At 37.4% G+C, this 22,075-nt stretch overlaps 1 protein-coding gene across 1 annotated transcript in view; it reads left to right on the plus strand.

The window, feature by feature from the left end:
- The window catches only part of LOC112599645 (protein dachsous), a gene marked incomplete at its 5' end in the record, with an annotated part of 126,227 nt that overhangs the window by 17,004 nt on the left and 87,148 nt on the right, over window positions 1–22,075 (plus strand). Inside the window, 3 exon segments of the mRNA XM_025346632.1 lie at window positions 9,806–11,071; window positions 11,074–11,170; window positions 11,172–11,514. Coding sequence (XP_025202417.1) covers window positions 9,841–11,071; window positions 11,074–11,170; window positions 11,172–11,514 — 1,671 coding nt within the window.

A 22,075-nucleotide genomic window follows, 5' to 3' on the forward strand; every position in this document is an offset into this window, starting at 1 on the left:
TATATTGGTATCTAAAACGTCGTACCTATGTGTACCCGGGGCGAATTTCTGACTGATTTAAATAAAAACATTAATATTTCTATCATTGATAATCATAATGAGAGCAAAATCGCGTTGGATATAAAATATATATTATTCAAAATGGCGTGCACGCAATGTAGTGATACACTGATACTATGTATAAATATATATACACGTTGTAGAACCTATATAAGTGCATATACAATATATATTATATTATATGTACGTACAAACGATAGCTGTGTATCAGGAGTCTACGTCATCCACGTTCACACAGCTCGGGGGGGCCCTTTTGCCGTTGTTAAAATAAATACACCCTTCGCACTACTCGGAAATAATTCCGTTAAACAAAAAAAGAAATATTTCTGCCCGAACAACTACATTGGTTTTTTATGTGTAGTATACAGCTTATGTACCTATCAATATATGTATATGAGTAAGTGTGGTAACCGACCTTTAGCAACCCTCCGAATAGTAGTGGCATCAATATATAAAGCGTATATGTGACTACGTATGACTGCATAAGAACGTATAATATTATATATTTATATATATATATACCAAGTGATTTGCAAAAAAATGTTTATACAATGTACAACCGTATATAAAGTGCAGGTGCTCACATCACGGACCCTTACACGTAAACCTGGGGAAATATATATAGGTATTTGTACGAATTTATGTGGCGATCATCCTGTACATAAGTATTGTTACGATATGCGCGACCTTGAGTTGTAGTACACCTCGGCATCAGCCATCAGCTCCTCGTGCAGGCGGGATCAATTAAATATGGCTACCTATATATACAATATTTGGTGTGGTCCAATGTATATTCAATAATAATGCATCCCTATTTTTACCGGAGAGATCGACCGACGCAAAAAGGATGGTCGAAAATCGTTTTTTTTTTTTTTTGTGCGCCGCCCGCCCGCGCACGAATATTACATAGTAAGTACGTCTATATTCACGCAAACGACGGCATAAAGTGGAAAAAAAATAACTCCGACCCGATCTAATAACCATGTCAGTTTAAAAGTAGGTAGATATATATTGTAGGAACCCGAGAGTTCTGCCGTTAGGTGTATTACGAGACACGGGACTCTTATGTATAGTATATTATACTATAGGTACGTTATAATTATTATATTATATTATTTTTACCATGTTTTACCATTTGAAAAGAAAGGGGATGATAAAACCTAAATAGGTATATGCGTATGAACTATTCACGTCAGCAATCGTGTTTACGAGTAATTTTTCAAGTTATATTGATTGATTATTCTATGGTCGACCTCCGCCAATACCAATCGCTTTATGATTTTTTTATAAAATATTTCTTAACGATTTTTTATTTTATAAAAAATTTACTATTGATTATTCTTGATTCAATTTAATCAACGAAACCACCACAATTTCTAAATTAATTAAGTTAGTTTATCGACTAAAAAAAAATGTCTCGTTCATAGATAATGTAATTTACAATAAATTATTTATCATGCATGGTTTGAGTGTATCACTTATATACTTATTTAAATCGCTATAGAATGTATGATTGATCATTGGCGTTTTTTTGTACAGTTTTTGCTCAACTATAGTAATTGGAAATATTATTTTTTAATTATGAACACTCCGTGTGGTATAAAAAATATTTGTGTGTATCATTCAATTATATGTTTTTAACTAATGTTTATAAAATAGATATTAAATGCAACTTTTCAGAAGTCCCTAGCCCTATTTATTATTTAATTATTATATAATTATTTATTTTGATATATTAACGTTCGTGTTGCACTTATTATAATAAACTGTTACGGAATAAGGTTTATTGTGCACATGTGTATGTATCGTCGCTACAGCAAATGGATATTACGGCATACGCACGCACGAAACTGTATAATATTATTATCTTTTCAATACGGTTGCGGGGGTCACCGTTAATATTATATATACCTACTAGTTTTTGATGATAATAATTTGGCTGGATGCTTGTTTATACTTGTATGTAATATAATATAGCTGTCCATCCTTTCTGCGATACACAGCGGAAGCCTGTTTATACGAAGTATTTGGGTACAATAGGTGAAAATATGGAATAATAGAAAACGTTGGTATATACGTACACTATGTACGATTTCGAAATGGATCTTCGGTCAATCGTTGGACGTTAAAATATTGTTATATGTAAAAATACATGACGCGCGCGATCCGGGGGCCATATACTATGGACACCTAGACGGTTTGGGGTTCGTACACCTATATACGCATAATATATAGAAGACGACGGTGCCGTGCGTGGTATTGCTGCGGCTCGGGGTCGTCGGGCTCAAAAATGTCTTTCTTTTACCGACAAATCTCCATAACAATTAGCATAGGATTTACATTTATCTTCGAGTTCATAAATCATTGCGATAAACTCATTGCTCGTGGCACAATGCGCGTACGGCGTCATGCACACACACACACACATTTATACGATATATAGTATAGCTACATGCCCACCTAAATTATTACGTTTCCGTATCTATATAATTTACTTTTTTTAATCGAAACGGTCGAGCATCTGACACTGCCGCTGTCGAGTTATCATGACCGCACTTATTGTACGATACAAGTAATATTTACTCTTTTCGCACGTGGCCAATAAGAATTCTCATCATCGAATAACGAAAATCAAAATTTGTCTCGTCATTTTCCCGTTTGATTTCGAACCAATGGTCGTTAAACCGTATACGTTTACGCGCACTACGCGTATATTTAGTGTACAAAGAATACACTGATAGGTGATGATGTTATATATCGTATCCTTCGCCGACACACTATACACATAATATTATAATACATAGTATATGGATAAAGTGGACTGTGCTCATACCCCGCGGTATTGCGATCTATATAATATAACAATAACGTGTACGTCCTATATAAAACGACTGCAGCAACATTCAATATTTCAATCGATCGTATGTGTAAATGTGTGTGTGTGTAATAATAATGAAAAGGTAAAAATTTTCGAACGGGATGATTGCCTCCAATTTTAACACTAATGGTTGTTTAGGAATTCCGTTCGTCCGGATGCCGCCGCCGGTCGGTCGGTCGCCCACTCCGTTCGTAAAAAAAAAAATGGCCAGCGGTGTACTAGAGGAGTCCAGGAGGCTCCATCGTTAAATAAATGTAAACTTAATGATGTGTTCGGGGCCACAGCCTCCTGACGATGACGGTCGGCAGTGAGCCCCAAAATGTGGCGGTGACAGACCTATGACGAAAAAAAACATAATAGTATAATATGTTATATTATAACAATAATATTAATAATAATAATAATAATAATACAATATATTCGGGTCGTATTATTTTATCGTGCGCACTATGTACAGCGTATACACAGTTTTGGGAACAGTTAATAATATATATATATGTATAAATACTATCAACTATGTGTATGTGTGTATGCACATCGCTTCGGGCGAAAAAGCTTGTTCCGGACGGGTATCGCGTTTCAGCACGTACGTATATAAATATATAATATTCGTGTATGTGTGTGTGTGTGTACGTTATACACGAGTACACACACCACCTCGAAATATATGTATACAGGACCATAGGAATATCGTTTACACGGTTTTCGCGTGCGGCGAGTATTAAAAGTGTAGGTGGCCGCACATGTATATCAATATCACATAGTCGTACGCACACACACTCACACATTATCAATGTTTTACCGGGTGCTCGGCTTACGATTTTATACACAGACATTATGATAATATATAATATCATATTTTACGCGGTGTGACGTGATGCGAATGGAAAATTGAAAAACCGATTACATCGGTGTCTGATTTCCCGTGCCTCGAGCTCGGCGTCCGGTGTCCTACCGTCGACGTCTTTAAACGCAAGAACTTGGAGGTAATCGATTTTATTGTGTAGACTGTAGTGTGTCATCATCGCATACTCGCTGTACCGTCATGTGTCAGCAAAGAGAAAACGGACGGGCATGGATTTTAAATAGTGGACTGCACACCGCGCGACCCTAGAAGGAAAAATAAAACGCCGCGGAACGAGTTTCCTAAATTCAAAATTTAAATACCTACTATTTTATTTTTATTTCAATTACCGCGCTGTCATTATATTTTAATACCTAACGTCGTCGTCGCCAGGCCCAGTCTCAGCAGCTGCAGTCAGTGATGCTTGACATATTGATACAAAATATACATTAATATAATAGTTATATGTATGTCTATACGTACACCAGTGTATCGCACGCGCGTTGTCTCCGTTGTTTCCGCCGTTTCGCCTATGGTATGACGCGTGATATATCGTCCTCGTAGTGTATATTATTTATAGGGATAGGCACTTCCGATACGCTTTTCTGGAACGAAATTTTTCGTTTTCAAAACGTATACCTATTCGTTATAATAATACCTACGTATATATTTTATATTCTATGTATATACCTGGCCGCCTCCACGCGGTATAGTCACGTCCTCGGGGTTCACGTCGTAAAAACATAATATACGTATTCACGTTTCACTCGATCGTTTAAAACAAATCTCATTATTGCTGACAAAAAAATAAAAATAAACTAAAATAAAACGAACTACGTATTCATATTATGGTGAAAAGGATATGGTTTCGTTTAAACGGCGGAGGCAACAGCAGCAGCGAGCAGCATTATCCTCGCGCATACCCATTACACCTATAATACGCGTAATAATAACATTACGTATGATGCGCGGGTTGTATATTTATAATATACATTAATATGTACACGGGTACGGTCGGACGGTAAAAATCGTTCGGTCTATTGTTTTTTCGACACGGGAATTATGTTTGCTAGTTAAAATAATTATCTCGTTTGCTGTGCGAGTTTTCATTGACAATAATTATAGAGTAGCCGCGGTCCTATATAATACATAAAATCTCCGACTGGAAATGTTATTATTACGCGCGCGCCATCGTTGGCGAACGAATGGTTCGTCGTTATAATATTATTATTATATTATGCGGCGCGGTCAGTGTGCGTCGTCGACCAACGAAATACAATATAATGTTATACATGTATTGGTGGGTACGGATGCTATAGCGTACTCTCACCCACAAACGAACGTCACTGCAGCACTGCAAGTAGATCCATCTACGTGTTGAAGAGTAGCTGACCGAAACATCTTGGTTCATCACTACGCAGACTCTTGTTTTCTCTCTACTCGTACCCTTATTATCGTCGTTCTCGCCATTGCCTCTGTTTGGTGTACGCCCCCTCCGATAACGAATTTTTTTTAATGTCAATCGTGAGTATATATAAATAGGATACAAATATACTGTAGCGTACAGCAAAGAGAAACGAGAATATTTCACAGAAATTCTTATATATATATATATATACGCGTTATAACAAAATACAAGTTACTTAAAAAAGTATTATTTTTTTATTTTATTTAAATCTCTGCAAAGAAAAAAACGGAAAGCTGAGGGCTTATCTGTCATCATTTAGGTGACTTTCTGATGTTTCATTTAGTTGTCGATGAACGTTTTTTGATATGTTCTTCATCACTTAACCACGGCTTGTTAGTTTGTGATAAGATGTAAGCTACTCAACCATCGGGTTGATTCCACTCGAGTGTCTTAAAAGAATATATTGCAATTTAATGAGCACCGTAAAAACGTTTTCTAATGATAAATAATTTCATTAGGTATTTTTTAACATTAATAAATTATCTTAAGTTCCATGAATTGTTATTTTTAATGAATACATATTTTCAAAAATGTATGGTATTATTTTTTAAATACTATGTGACCTGCAGTATTATTTATATCCGTATTGGACAATATTACAGTGATTCGTCACTATCTGCAAAAAGATCGACTTCTCATTTGTCAAGTTCTTATCCCTCCTCTATAATTTAAATGTCTAATAACAAATATTAAAATATTAGGTATTATTATTTTGTTAATTAAAGTTTCAATGACTGTCGGGGGTATCTATCATTATTATTACTATTATTATTATTATTAATAACAATATATATATATATATATACAACGAAGTTTGATTTTTCGGGCTAGAAACGTATCTTTTATGTATAACATGTATAGTGCATTAAATATTCCGTCTTTCTCCACCACCGCTGATATAATATATAGTGAATTACGATTTTTTTCTTGAAACCAGTTTAACGTAGAATAATATTCATCGCGCATCTATCGAAATTCCAATATTTATTATTAAAATTATGTACTGTTTCTTCTATATATATATATAACTTATGTCAGTATTTAGACGCTCTCACAAACCAACGATATAGTTACACATCGCCCGCCATATCAATAATGGACTAAACCACTCTCTCTGCACTCCCTCGTTGCGATACCGAGTGTCTATATCGACGGTTCACGTAAAAATCGATTAACTATTTCTACACGGACAGTTGGCACCCGGAACTGTGTGCCTGGTCACGAACTATCGTTAGACGATGATCTTCGAATAATGTTTAATATCATTATGTTTGTCTATATTTATAATTAATCGGAGATCCGCGCGTGTGAAACGTATGGAGTATGTAATAATAGTATCAAAAAACGGTATAATTTTCGTTGATATGTATTATGTAATGACGACGCTCATGATAAAAAAAAGCCGCCTCTGTGGTTATTTAGTAGGTGTACTATAATGATACGTAATCTTCATAATCCATAATTTTATGTATAATCGGCATAAACGAAAAAAATTATCGCACTATTTGTTGATGTAATACGGCGCTTTTTCCGTTTATCAGTACGACGTGAAAGCGTCCGAATCGGAAAATCATGTATTTTTAAAAGAGAAAGTTTCTCAAAGCTAAATTTTCAAGTTTTATGGGAATATAACACAATATTTTTAGAAAGGAGGACGCGTAATAGTTTGCCGCCTGGAATACGCGTGAATCACCGTATTTGCTGTACGCAGAAACCAAAGCTATATCAATATCATATACCTTATTGCCATATCGTGGCAAATCCTAAGTGATTATTATTGTTTTTCTATGTTTCATAGCCGTTGTCGTGCGCGTTTCGTCGTTGATTCCGATCGACTATGAGTCGTTAGAAGTGTTTGTGCATTTACACGGTCTAGACATTATTCACAAGCAGAACGTAGGTAGATATATTATGCTTAATTAGTACATAAATCATGGTTTAAATAGATATATAATACTATGCATATTATATACGTTATAATGCATGTAACACGGTTATCCCACCGTGTCTCCGTCGACAAATACTGTCTTTAATATGGTTTTCGCGAAATATATATATGCATGTAATGTGCACATGTTCGACGGCACTTATTCATTTTTCTTAATCGATATGGCCAATTTTTCTAAACGAATAATCGATTTCCCCCGACTATTCATGTAATTGCAGCTATCTTTTTATACATCGGTTTTTAAACGTTTAATGCATAATTACCCGTAAGACGGCACTACCGTTGACCTCCCGCCGCCGCCTTCTCAATGGTCTTAATGATCGTGAATTTCGTAAAAAAGTTAATGCGGTAATAATAATGATATGCACAATGACGACTGAAATACAGTGATTGGATGTAACAATATTATTAGAGAAAGACACATCTTCAGGCGAACGTGTAAACGCGTTTAAGTATAGCTGGTATATGTGTGTGTGTATGTATGTGTGTGTGCATACGCGCGCGTGTGTGCGTATAGGTAGGTATACGCGCGCAGCAAATACGCGCGGCGTTCGGTCTGTCAAGTATACTAATAATAATAATTTAATAACAGGGCAAAGGATAATAATTGTTATTCATCAGTAGTTTTGAGTAATGAAAATGGTGACCGCGGGGAGGAGTTTTCCTACGGTCAGCAGCGCGCTGCCGCTGCGGTATAATAATTGTTTTGCTCCGACTGCATCTGCACGGGGTATGTGTACCCACACGAATCTGATATGCACGTAACGCCTCTACGTGTATATTATAATATTATAACGTTATACGGACACGACGCGCATAACATGTGAAAAAATAAATAAACTCGCGCTGTAGGCTCGTCACTCAGTGAATTATCATTTAAGTGTGCGTAAATTTGCGTGTGGGTCTGTGTGTCTGTGTTCCGACCGTTATTTTGAACACGAAAGATCGCGTCCGCGCGTATTATATGTTTATATAGGTCGATGTAATAATTATTATTGCGTTAACGAGTCGACAGAAAGCCTATGACTATATGCGGCGGCACTACGTGTGCAATCACTTAATCGTCAATGTGAAATATTTTGAACTGTTCGCGTGCAGTTTTACGAAATCGAACCGAAGACGGAGTAATGATTAATATAACAACGTTAAATGCACCGGTGATCTCCGTGTGTCTGCAGTACATCACCCACTAATCGTTTTCCTCATCGCGTATCCGGCCGTGTATCGATGGTATAATTAAACGATTTATAAGTGTGTGAGTGTGTACAATTTATAATGACCGCGAAAAGACTATACCTACCTACCTGTATTACAGCGCGTTTGTGCTGAATAATTTATATTCCAGTCTCGCGAGAATTGAGTTATTTGTCGGGACATCTCTCTCACACACACACACACTACGTTGGCAAACGTGATAAATATTATTCTTCCCGGAATCGTGTCTCTCATCGCGTGTACGTATTTTAATAATATATATATCGCATCGAATCTCGCCGTGCTGAGGCGACTATATTACAACATAATACTTACAATATGCGTCGGCTCGTCGGATATCGTACACCGGCGCGCATTGGTTGTCTCTTATAGTTGTGCAGTGTTTCCGACGAAATTCACTTGTGGCTAGAAAACTCGCGTATACAATAATATATGTTGCCACAACGATATTAAATATATTTCTATAATTCCATCTTTAGGAATAATCGTCATAACGAATAAAATATATGAATACAAAATAATCGAAAATAGATTTGTTGGGAACACATAAAATAGGCTGTCCGACGGACAGATGACGGCGATGGCAATGATGATGATTAATGATAATAATACACACACACACACACACACACACATATATATATATATATATATATATATAGATAACAATCGTATACAAGACGAACTAATATAATATATATCTTTGTATAAGTATATGAAAATACGATTCAGTTGACAAGTGTGAAGTTTTAAATTTGAAAGCGATCTCCTATCTCATTGTTCCCCTCGTCGCCGTCGTCAAAATCTAATCTTGCATCACAACTTTTTCCTTCGACTCGTTCTTTGGAGATATATTCTTCTTATTCAGACCCGTCTGCGGCAACATCGGATACATCAGCTATATACGATTGTATTATATAATAATATTATGTAGACGAAGACGACGGCCCCGTTCTCGTTATGCGGCGGATTGCTCTTTGCGCTGCATCTCGTATATCTATATATAGATTCTATATATTATTCAAAAATGAATGCACTATTGTACACGAGTCTTGTAGACTTCGAAACTACTGAAAAAATATGTATGAAATATTTCACATAGACATTATTTTTGAGATTTGAGAAGTATTCTTTGCCTCATTTTTCAAACCCTATAGGTTACTCACGAAAATCGAACAATATAGGATTGACATTGGTCACATGAATAAAAATTTAAAAAAAATTGTTATGAACTAGCCATTTCACCATACAGTATAAATCTTAATTATTTCATTACTGTTATACGATGTACATATACATATAGGCTATTTCCCAACCTAACCAACTGCATGCAATATTATTTGAATGAATTAAAATAACTGTTTATTGATATATCCAATCGATTATTTGTAGGTGGTTGACTATGCGGTGGTAATCAAACGACGGCGATGGGCCTGCCGCTATGGTTGTGCCTGTTGGCGGCGGTAGCCGCGGTGGCCGGCGAACACGAACGGCACCTGGACGTGTCCGAGTCGGCGCCGGTCGGCACCCGAATCGGTTTCATCGGCGACGGGTCCAAAGACAGCGGGCCGCCGTACCTGATCGTGCCGGTGCCGGGTAGCGCGGTGGACACCGACCTGATAACGGAACAGAACACGGGCGAAATAAGGACGCGAGTGCCACTGGACAGGGAGACTCGGGCGTCGTACACGCTAGTGGCGATACCGTTGAGCGGCGAGAACGTGCGCGTGGTGGTGCGCGTGATCGACGAGAACGACAATGCGCCCACGTTTCCCAGCCCGTCCATGCACGTCGAGTTCCCGGAGAACACGCCGCGGGACACGAAACGGACGCTGAACCCGGCGCGGGACTTGGACCTGGGACCTTACAATACGCAGCGGTACGCGATCGTGGCCGGTAACGTGAACAACGCGTTCAGGCTGTCATCACATCGCGAAAAAGACGACGTGCTGTACCTGGACCTACAGATCAACGGTTACCTAGACCGTGAGACGACGGCCGCTTATCATCTGGTGATCGAGGCGTACGACGGCGGATTGCCACCACTCAAAGGCGCCATGACGGTCAACGTGACGGTGTTGGACGTGAACGACAACCAGCCCACGTTTAACCAGAGCCGGTACTACGCTACCGTGCCGGAGAACGCTACTGTGTCGACGAGCATACTGCAGGTGCACGCCACCGACGTGGACGACGGCGACAACGGCGTGGTCGAGTACTCCATTAGTCGGCGACAGAGCGACAAGGAGGGCTACTTCACGGTGGACAGGCATACGGGAGTTATATCCGTCAACCGGCCGCTAGATTACGAGACGCGCGAGGTGCACGAACTGGTGGTGGTGGCCAAGGACCGAGGCGACCAGCCTCTGGAGACGACGGCGTTCGTCACGGTGCGTGTGGCCGACGTCAACGACAACCAGCCGGATATCAACGTGATATTTCTGAGCGACGACGCGACGCCAAAGATTTCGGAACGCGCACAACCCGGCGAGTTCGTCGCCCGCATATCCGTCCACGACCCGGACTCGAAGCAGGAGTACTCGGACGTGAACGTGACGTTGCAAGGTGGCGACGGCCATTTCGGGCTGACCACGCAGGACAACATCATCTATCTGGTGATCGTGGCGCTGCCCTTGGACCACGAGTCTCATTGTGCCACTGATGTGTCGCCACAGATACAGGCAGCCCACACTGCATGCGTCGAACGTTTCATCTGCTGGTGACGGACATCAGCAGCAACCCGTGTTCTCCAGCGCCCAGCGGAGCCGGGCACGTCCGTGGCCCGGGTGGTGGCCACTGACGAGGACGAGGGCGATAACGCGGCACTCACGTACAAGATGCGCGACCCGCCGCCACCGTGGTTCCAGGTGGACCCGCTGACCGGCGTGATAGCCACCCGGGACCGGATGGACTGCGAGCGCGACCCCGAGCCCACGTTCGTCGTGTTGGCCGTCGACAACGGTCGACCTCAACAGCTGACCGGCACCACTACGGTGCACGTGACCATACACGACCTCAACGATAATGAGCCGATATTTGACCAGAGTTTTTACAACGTGGACGTGTCAGAAGATAGAGCTGTCGGATCGTGTGTCCTCAAGGTAAGTGCTTAACATTCGTCTATTTGTACGTTTATTATATAAGTTTTAAGCAATATTTCAGTACCCAATCTATAAGCAAAACCTCTCGGGATTAAATTAAATTTATTAAAAATGAATAGGTATATTTTCAAAAAAAAAAAAAAATACAAGAAAATCTAAACAGAAAAATGAAGTGTGTTTTATAAAAGTACACAAAATATACTATTTTTTTTGTAAACTACAAGCTTACAAACAGGAATCTGACTTTTTTAAATGAACAATACTCAGTTATTTTTTACTGAATTTCGAAATTTAATTCTCATAATTGATTAAAATGAAAAAAATTTGTCAATTGTGATAAATTACATCGAGTGAGTGGTGTTCATCCCCCTGAATGGAGTTAAAATCTGAAAAACGTCAGGTTTCGGTCGGATAGGATGTATACAGAAATAAATATTAGATGGAGATCAACTTGATCGACATATTTATAATCATTAATTATGATATTATGTATATTAAATTATCTACATAAATTCAAACCCGTGGTAATATAACTACTCTTTTTTAACAAAATACTGAACAGATCGATTATGACGGTGTGTTCACAACACAATATACTTAGTTTTGTGGGAGTGCAGTTTTTCGACGTTTTTATCGCTATAAATATACCTATAATGTGTATGTGGATATAACTGTCGTGGAAGCATACACGAAACGAATTTTAACTTTTACGACGGACGTTATTGTTATAGTCGGTAGTGTTATTATTATTATTGTAATTATCGTGCTCGTCATCGTGGCGAGAACCCGTTTGCAGCCGTCGACTGTTTTTCGAGATTTATATGCTCGCACAGCTCTTAATAATAATAATAGTAATATAAATAATAATAATATTATACACCCATATAGTCGAATCGAATGATACTGTGATTATAATATACGCGCACGCGTTTCATTGTGGGTTCCTTACGTACCACATATTATGCGGCGTTTGTGTTTGGACCGGAATGCAACCAGTTTAATTAAACCGTAATCGACCGTGCCCGCGTCCGCGGTCGTAAACTTTACTCTGCAAACAATGTTTGTGTGTGCGCCGCTATGGGCGTACCTATTTATCGGGCACTCGAGAGGAGGTTCCACTGTTTTATTATTATATACGCGACATTTATGAGAGATCATATAATATATATAGTGTAGGTAACATACGACATTATGGTTATTATTGTTATTATTATTATTATTATTATTATTATTATTATTATCATCGTATACGTTTCCGATTCGAATCGATATATCACAAAACCGATGACGGTGCGCCGTGCAATACAGTATTATTATTATTACTATAACAATGACATAGTGACGATTATTGTTATTAGCGCGGGCGGTACACAATGTATTATACTTGACGATCATCGCCACCGCCGTAGATCTCGATCGTAAATCGCACGGCATATCCACGACGTCGATATATTACCTATATATTATTACCTAGTTATATATTATAATAATGTTTATACGGCACAGGCGAGCGGCGCCCCAAGAGCTATACGCGCGCGCGTCTTCCGTCCCATTGTCAGCGCTACCTACAATAAAATATACAATATAAAGGAAACATTTAATATATAATATAGTGACACACTTTGCACTTTATTCTCTACCGGGCGCCCTCCCGTTGTTTATCGGGTTCACGCGGAATTTTAATGGAAGTCTATAAACGCGTAAATAATATAATATATAATAGAACACATTACGCTGCTCTCCTACAGTATACCATGTCCGATTTTTCCTATTTAAACATATATATGAGAAATAGTTGCAGATGTGTCACAACCGATTGCAGCAAAGTTTAATAATATATAAAATTATTATATCAATGAAGTGGAGCCAATATTGGAAATTTTGTCACTATTTTAGAGGGGGCTGAAATTAAAAATATGCTTAATTGCACAACGCCACTCTAAGCTTGGAAAAATAACCTCATTGTAAACGCCATAAGAGACACGAGTGTGATTTATTTCAGTCCCGTATAATATACCAGTATATTATATATTTTTTAGTATATGCGTGTATTGTGTGTTATATATTAGCATTTGTAAACCATTACTTTAAACTAATTAGAAAGATATGTTCTTAGATGAAAGTTTTATCATTACTGATTTAGCCCCGTTAAACCTTCTACTCAGTTTCTGCCTATGGCGCCAATGCTGTGTATAATAAAAAGAGAGAAGATACTTTATCCGGTGAAATAGCATCGTCGCGTTGATCTGCTGAAAACGCCCACGCTGTTATAAACGATATACTTTATATATTTTTTATCATATTAATATTATATACTGCGTAACAACGTAATAATTCACAATAACAAATAGACCACTTATATATATTTATAATATATAATAAACCACGGTAGTTGATCACACGACTACGATCGATAGTGCAGATTCATTGTATAATAATAATAATCGACCGCAATCGCTAGTGTGGGTGCACTACAACTGCAATCTTTATGGTGCGCGGACCCTCCTCAAGCCGCCAGCTATTGGTATATAAATCACAACGCCACGTCCGGTCGATATCGGCTCGTTATTAAACACGCGCTTTGGTTTTTCATGATAAGACCGCCAATAGACCGCGATAAATCCTTTTTGGCTATATAAAATATAGTTTACGTCCATTATAGGTTTTACCTATTGCTATTACTTTAATTCGCTCGTATTCTATTTTGCGGTAAACTCACTATAAACACATCTATAATAATATATTATTATTATAGTGTACCATTCCGAGAAGATCGCCAGCTCTGCACGTTTATAATATTATTACGAAATAATAATATTATATACGGGCGCACATATTTGTATGTGTATATAGTGTTCTCGCGACGACGACATTCCTGCAACAGCAGCAGCAAGTGGATACACACCGCTGAGGTCTCTCGCGAGAGACTTAAACGCCAGCCGAGCCGTTTTAGCAGTTTTGCAGTACTACCAGCCCTACGCTGGGCTAACTCGCGACGTGCACCTACCTATTATGTATATTTATAAATGACCAGCGCGCGCGCGCGCGTGTATATATATATACTCGCAAGTACACGACGCGGCTCGGATACATCTATATAGTAGTCCCGCGTTATATGCATTGGTCGTGACTGACTTTGGAATTCTATATTACATTTGCGACGTATTTATTATGCGCGTATACTTACATATCTTCGATTGTATAGCATAGGTTTATAATATTATGTATAGGTATACCACACGGTGCGTATTTAAATGTTATACCTGACTCGGTGGAATATACATATTCTCGTCGAATTCCTGTTCCGCTGTTATATATTATACTAATATTGAATATAGGTACATATGTAGCTATATGTAGCTGCAAGTATATAGAAGCATATGAGCCACGCGCGATCCAGCTAAACTTCATTATACCACAATGTTGTATAATATAATATTATACACACACACAAACAAGCTAGTATAGAACAGGTGGGTGCAAGTGCATTTTTCTCTTGGTTTAAGGTTTACTGCTGCAGGGATGAGCTGGGTTACGAAAGTACGACTACATGATATACGTCCGAGTCTGGCGTTCTTTTATTCGTACATGAATAGAAAGCAATTTCGGCCATAGAAAGACTGCTACAACATAAACATTTTAATAATATTAATATTATTATAATATGTTGTAGTGCAGCGAAAATCATAGACGAGTATCACGCGTGAGGTGTGTCGCTCCGGCGATTTTATTTTCGCTCATTAAACCGTCGGCCGGGGTGACGATGATATTTCATATTTTACAATGACTATATATATATAATATAATATACTGCACGGATAGTCTTAAAAAATGATATATGTATGTGTATATTTACAACGTACATGCGAAACGAGACTGTGCCGAGGGGGCGGCGATATGTGTCGGTCGATCGGTCGGATTTGCCGGTGAATATATATCACGACCGGGTCTCACCGCATGGGTCCCCGTCGTCGTCGCTGTCGTATAGTTTTAGTCGTCGTCGTCGTCTGCCGCGTCGTATTTTAATATAGGTATGCGTATATAATATTATACATACGTATATAAGCGTACATACAAAATTGATGTTTACGTGCACATTACGAGCGTGATGTGTGCCAGTGAACTGCAGCGTGTTTCTCGTTGTTGCGCCGTATCGGCGAAAAATTATCGGGAAAGATATTATAATATTGTATTTATATAATATATCGCATGCACGTGTATATATATGAAGAAAAGTGAACGAGTCTATAAACATTCACAGATAACTGTCTATTGTCGTTATTATTGTATAGGTTAATGCACGTTGAGATGGTTAGGTTTAAGTTAGATGAGACACGTGCGATCAAGAGAGCTGCAACAGGTATGGGTAGATAGTACGAGTACCTATATCTATGCACGGATATTATACCCAACTGATCGATCGAACCCACAGTACGTAGATATATTAAATTAAAATTAAATAAACAGCTGAGGACCATTGGCCACCCAAGGTAGATCTGTCGGTAATTGTCATCATAATTTATCGATACTGGTGACCGCATACTGTGTGAAGTCGGTTCCATGTAAACTTCTCATAGAGTGGACGGCGCGCGCGAGTCGGGAATATAATAAAATTAATAGAACGCGTTTAATGACGTTGTTATTATTTTACGGGTGTTAAAAGTAAAAATAAATAAATCAATAAATAAGACTCATGTTAAGACGTTTTGTTTTCGTTCGAGAACCAACCCGTAATACGTCACAATCGAAATTTAAAAGTTTAAGAAATACAGTTAAACGTAAATATTTTTATACATAAATCGCCCTTTTTTACCCGGCTGTGTTTCGCAATGGTTACTACGAAAATAATATTATATTATAATAATATATTTAATATAACGCGCGTGGGCTTAGATCAGAAAATCGTGTCGTGGGGTTGCGCGACTGGCTCTCCGTGCCAGCACTCTCTCTCTCTCACTATCTCCAACTCGTTCTCCATATTTATACATACAAACGAGTATGTGTATTTGTGCGTATATATTTTACAGATAGAAAAAAGTTCTGCGGACAATATAATATAATAATAATAAAGCTATACGTGCAAGTGGTTTCCGGCCTCCGCTTGCGCGTTCCGTTAGATTGCGCAAAAGAACATATAAAGATAGAAAAAAAAGTAATAATAAAACGCACCTGTTTTCGCTCCAAGCTGATGTATACATAATACGATATTGTATTACCACAGACATATACAGGATAACCGTGGTAAATACGCAATAATAATATGTGTCATTCATGAAATGAAAAAAAAAACAATAATAAGAAAAAATATTTATTGACGGACGTCGTATATCTCTGTACAACGCACGCTTACATACACATATACACACGCATATATACTTATTACTTATGTAACATAATAAATGCGTGTACGTATGTATATAATATTATTATATAGCAAACGAGTGTAGGACATTAATATTAAAATTTCGATCAAGGCTATACTGTTAATTACCCGCGCGCTTACGTGACGGAATCGAAACCAATCAATCGGAGACTTTCATTGAGAACGCGCGACCACACAGTATCAGCAGCAGCTCCATATAAATAAATACACGCTCGCAATATTAAAGAATGCATAATATTATATGTGCACAAAGACGCATTTTCCTCCGCCCACTTTCCATCCATGACACTGGCAAGATAACTAAATTTACCTATGTACATAGTACTATTGTACTATATATATATTTGTATATACGTAGATGAACAATACATATAATATATATTTATTTATAAATTGGTTAGGTTTATGTAGTATATAAACTGCACTATCGTGTGCCATAGAAAAAAAATTACGAAAACATTGCGCGCAAAATAATATGTCACACAACTAATAATAATTAGCTCGCTTGCGGCACATCAAATATTTATGTTATATACCTATAATAATGATATGCGACTCGTATCGGTTATGGTTATAAATGGATGGGTCGGTGTAAGAAGTGATAGAATCGTTGCAGCGGTCGTCATCGTTGTATAATATATACATCAGCAGGGTAAACCTTATTCATTGCAATACATTATATTGTTGTACAAAATACCAATTATATATTTTAAGAACGATTATAATATCAATAAGTTATAAATAATCGTAAAACAATTTTAAACAGTTAATAAATTATGTTTTTAAACGTTTTGAATAAATTATCATGAAAATAATTCTTGCATTTTCCAAATTAAAATATTTTGCCTGGTTCACCACGACAAAAGGATCACCCTGTACGCATAATAATTATAAATTTATGTATTGTGTCTGACGTGGATTTATGTATTATTATAATATGTGCGGCGCGTATATAAGTCGGGTAGAGTACAGGATATATATATATATATATATACTAGCGATTATCGTATTATAAACTGGTGACGTGGTGTCGGCGGTAGCAGACGCCTGCAGTTAATTCGCGAGTGTGATTTTTCTCTGGTCGATCCTAACATGTGTATAAATATATTACATAAATTGAATGAAAAATGATATTTTTTAAAAATAATAATACAGACGGGTGAGAGAGACGTTGGGGGAAACGGCGGTAATAATGTCATTGGACCGGTTATGTGCGAACGCGCGCGCGGTCGCCACCGCCAGTTGCAGCAGCAGCAGCATCCGCTGGTCTCGCGCAACGTCTCGACGACAGTTATATCTTCATATTATTATTATTATTATTATTATAATAGCCGTATCTCGTGTCATTAGTATAATATGATAACTATGTATGCGTTCATTATACCTGCAGCAACGCATTGCATTTTAGGTAATGATCATGCGCAACTTACAGGATATATAGGGTGCATTCAATGGTATCATTACTATTATACATAGATATTAAATGCAGTTGTACTTACATATCTCAGTCCCTATATATACGTATGTATATTATAGTATATGCCATTACATATTATATTATATATTATAATAACGTCGCGGGGTCGTGCGTCGTCATCTATATGGCCGAGAGATCTACACCACAGTCGTCGTCATTCAAGCCCGGTGGCGGAAAATACGTAGTGCGTATTATAAACGATCTACAAATGTATGTGTGTGTGTGTGTGTGTTCGACACTGCAAATATCGTTGATGTCGCTTTGTCGCGGATGCCGTATACACAATATATATATATATATATATATATATATATATATATATATAGGTACACCTATATCCGCCACGCGATTTGAGGGGTAAAACTCGTTATTTAGATTAATAGCCTCGGCGTGAATCGTGAAAGTGATTACGAGCAACGCTGTTATCTAGTGCGCGATCATCTCAATAGCGCTGCACTGCGGAAAACGGTTTATCTATAAATTACTTAATACGTGAGATGATCGCATGATAGCCACGGTCTGCACATGTGCAGCGCAGTGTGTAGGCATATATATATATTTAATTTAATATAATACCTGTAATATGTGCCGGGTCGCAAGTTGCGACTGCGCGCAGGGCGACCTACCGACCGTGCAGCAGTGCACATATGTAGCCAATATACCGACGTGGTCGTTTTATCCGGTCGCATAAGAATGCAACGGCCGCGTAATCGTTTTCACACCTATATACACATAAACTAGTTAGTGTATTCCAGTTGTTTGTGTGTGTAGTTTGCAAGCGTTTATCTATATAGGTACATCTGCACGCGGGGGCATATTACATTCGTATAATAGCTGGTGCATCGCACGTCATGAATAGAAGTTTTAGGTTCGTTAACAATTTTTTTCGTCTTATCCATTATTTTTATAGGTAGACAATGTTTCGTTTTTATCGCATATGTTTTGTAGTGAGTACATCTCATATTATATTTTATTTTAATATATATTATTTATAGATCGATTCCGGTTTTAATTTATTATACTATATATAGGTATACGAGAACATAATATAGTCGCTGCTTGATCATACCTAATAATAATAATAATGAAAAAATTTTGCGATATCTTCGCCACCGAATACATAACTAATAACATTCGATAGGAAAATAATTAGAAGCATTCTAATGGTAGGGTATGCGAAACGGTACACCGGCCTTTCGGGCGGAGGACGAGGTGGCGGAGATACAAATCCAATCACTGCAATATGATGTTATTATTATTTAGTGGTATCCGCCTCGGGCTTTTCAATCTGGTTTTTAATGTAATTTTTTTCTCTTCTCTTTTAGTCCTACCCTTCTTCTCTCCATCCGTAGCAGCAGCTGTGGCATCATCGTCGTCATTTTGCAGTTTGGATTATAAACCGTAAATATAATGTTATACGTGCAAGTATTATAAGACCTCCCCTTGATCGACCACTCATTTACTCTATAGGTTTAATCCATTTTATCGGTATTTGATTTCCTCGTAACAGTTGTCACGAAGAAAATATTTATGTGACTCGCGTAGGGATGAGTTTGTTGCTGTTTGTTTTTTTTCGATCATGTAAATAGTCGATGATAGTCGATTGAGAAAAGTAAAAATACGAAAATCTAATAGCAGGTAATTTAATACTAGTGTCTAAAAAAACCTCTTTGTAATTTTCAACTGTGGCTTCCATCGATTTTATATAACTTATAAATCAATAAATATATCATCATATTTTAACACGAAATGTATAATTTTTTGGGCGCTCTTAGACAATGCGCATTATACGTTTATACCTGATTCGTTTTATGTAACATATAGGTACGTACTCAAAAATGAAACGTTTATTTTCCATTTTTAAAACGTTTTTTCTATAGAATTTTCTAGTATTTTTTAATTAACGTTGTACGAGCTTTTAGTGTAAATTATATCAAGAAATATTGTTTTCACATTATTTTTCAAGTATTTTTCAACCGTACCAAATTTCAATCATTCTATATATGAACGCAATTATATAACGCATTTATCTATGTCTAGCAATTATCGTATTTTGTGTCTTACCGGGATTCAAAAGAAATAACAATCGTAATAATGATAATAATAATATATTATAGCGTATAGTCCGTAGACCGGCCATCACCGCGGTCGTCCAATCGTCGCCGGTCCAGCGGCAGTAGTCACATGATAATATTATATTACTTGTACGTGCGGGAAAACGGCTGTGAAGCGCGCGAGAGGCCTATATAATAGTATTACATTGGCAAGCCGGGCGGTGGGTGCGCGCTTGCGCGTGCGAGTTGACTCGCGGAGGTATTTGAATAAACAGAAGAAACGGCTAGGCGGCCCCGGCGGCGTGCGCGGTCGCGACTCACGATGTATAAATCCAGATAACCTTGAAATGTCCGTGTGCCATTCGACGACGTTTTACACACAAACCCGCATATAATTTATATTATATACTTTTTTTTATATATTTATACACATTTTTTTTTTTTTTTTATTACAAAATTAGATATTATGAAGTTGCAATTTTGATTGAGTAACCTCCTTCAAGCTTTGCAGCTTGTGTTGGCGATAGGGAGTTATTTAATTATTAAATACAAGTTATAACAACAGTAAAATAAATCAATATATAAACACAATTTAAATATAATAAAACATAACAAATTAAAAATAAAAATAATTAAATAAAACAGAATTGTTAACATAAACAAAAGGTTTACTCCAATATTTATTTTTCCAAATAATATCTACATAAGATTTATAGACACATTGCACTAAAGAATCGTAATATTTAAAATCTACCTAATTTCTTATTTAAATGATTATCTAATTTAAACTAAAAACATAAAAATAATTTTTTTATGTAAGTACGAATGTTAAAACTCCAAATTCTTTGTAATTTTTATTCGTAGATCTTTTAAGAGTACATTTATTTAAACACATTTTGACAATATTATTTTGGTTAACAATATTAGTGCATCTAGTATGTTGCCAAGAAGACCACTCCACACCAATAAATTATACTGGCAATTTGATTGATACAGCGCATAGTAGTAAATTATTCTCATTGTATGTTTTGGAACCTTATTTTTAAGCATTAACTTAAGTATTTTAGTATTTACTACGATATGGGTAATTAAAAATAAAACAGAAAATTCCTTTATCTGGTTTTTGGTGGGCGGGCTGGTATGGGGTATTAGACTAAATATTTAATAGCTTCTGAACAATTTCAAGTTCACCACGCCACTGTGCCAACGATCACGCGATGACGATACATATATTATATCGAATATAATGGCGAGTTTGTTATGTATAGTAGTTCGCAGCCACCGCCATAAGTGATTTTTGCTTAACATGTAATAGTTGCGTATCTCTATAATATAATATGGTCGGTTGGTCGCAGTAACGAATTCGACGCGCACGCGAATCTTAAGAGTTCTACGTTAAAATACAATATTGGTATTATATATTGGCGGGCGGGCAAGTGTGAGCGATTGATCGATTGTAGTGTAATGAGGGGGGTGAGGACATAACACACGCACAGTAGCCGTTCCAACGATAAAGCTGCCTTAAGGCAGCTCCTGCGACTCGCGTGTTCTTCACAAACATCAAGCGCGCCGTCAAAATTTCGTTATTATCCATTATTATTATTAGGTACGGGTACATATTATGATATATTGTCAAAAGGTATATTG

Source organism: Melanaphis sacchari, unplaced genomic scaffold (genome assembly GCF_002803265.2).
Source record: "Melanaphis sacchari strain LSU unplaced genomic scaffold, SCAv2.0 Contig54_pilon_pilon, whole genome shotgun sequence".
NCBI classification, from domain to species: domain Eukaryota; kingdom Metazoa; phylum Arthropoda; class Insecta; order Hemiptera; family Aphididae; genus Melanaphis; species Melanaphis sacchari.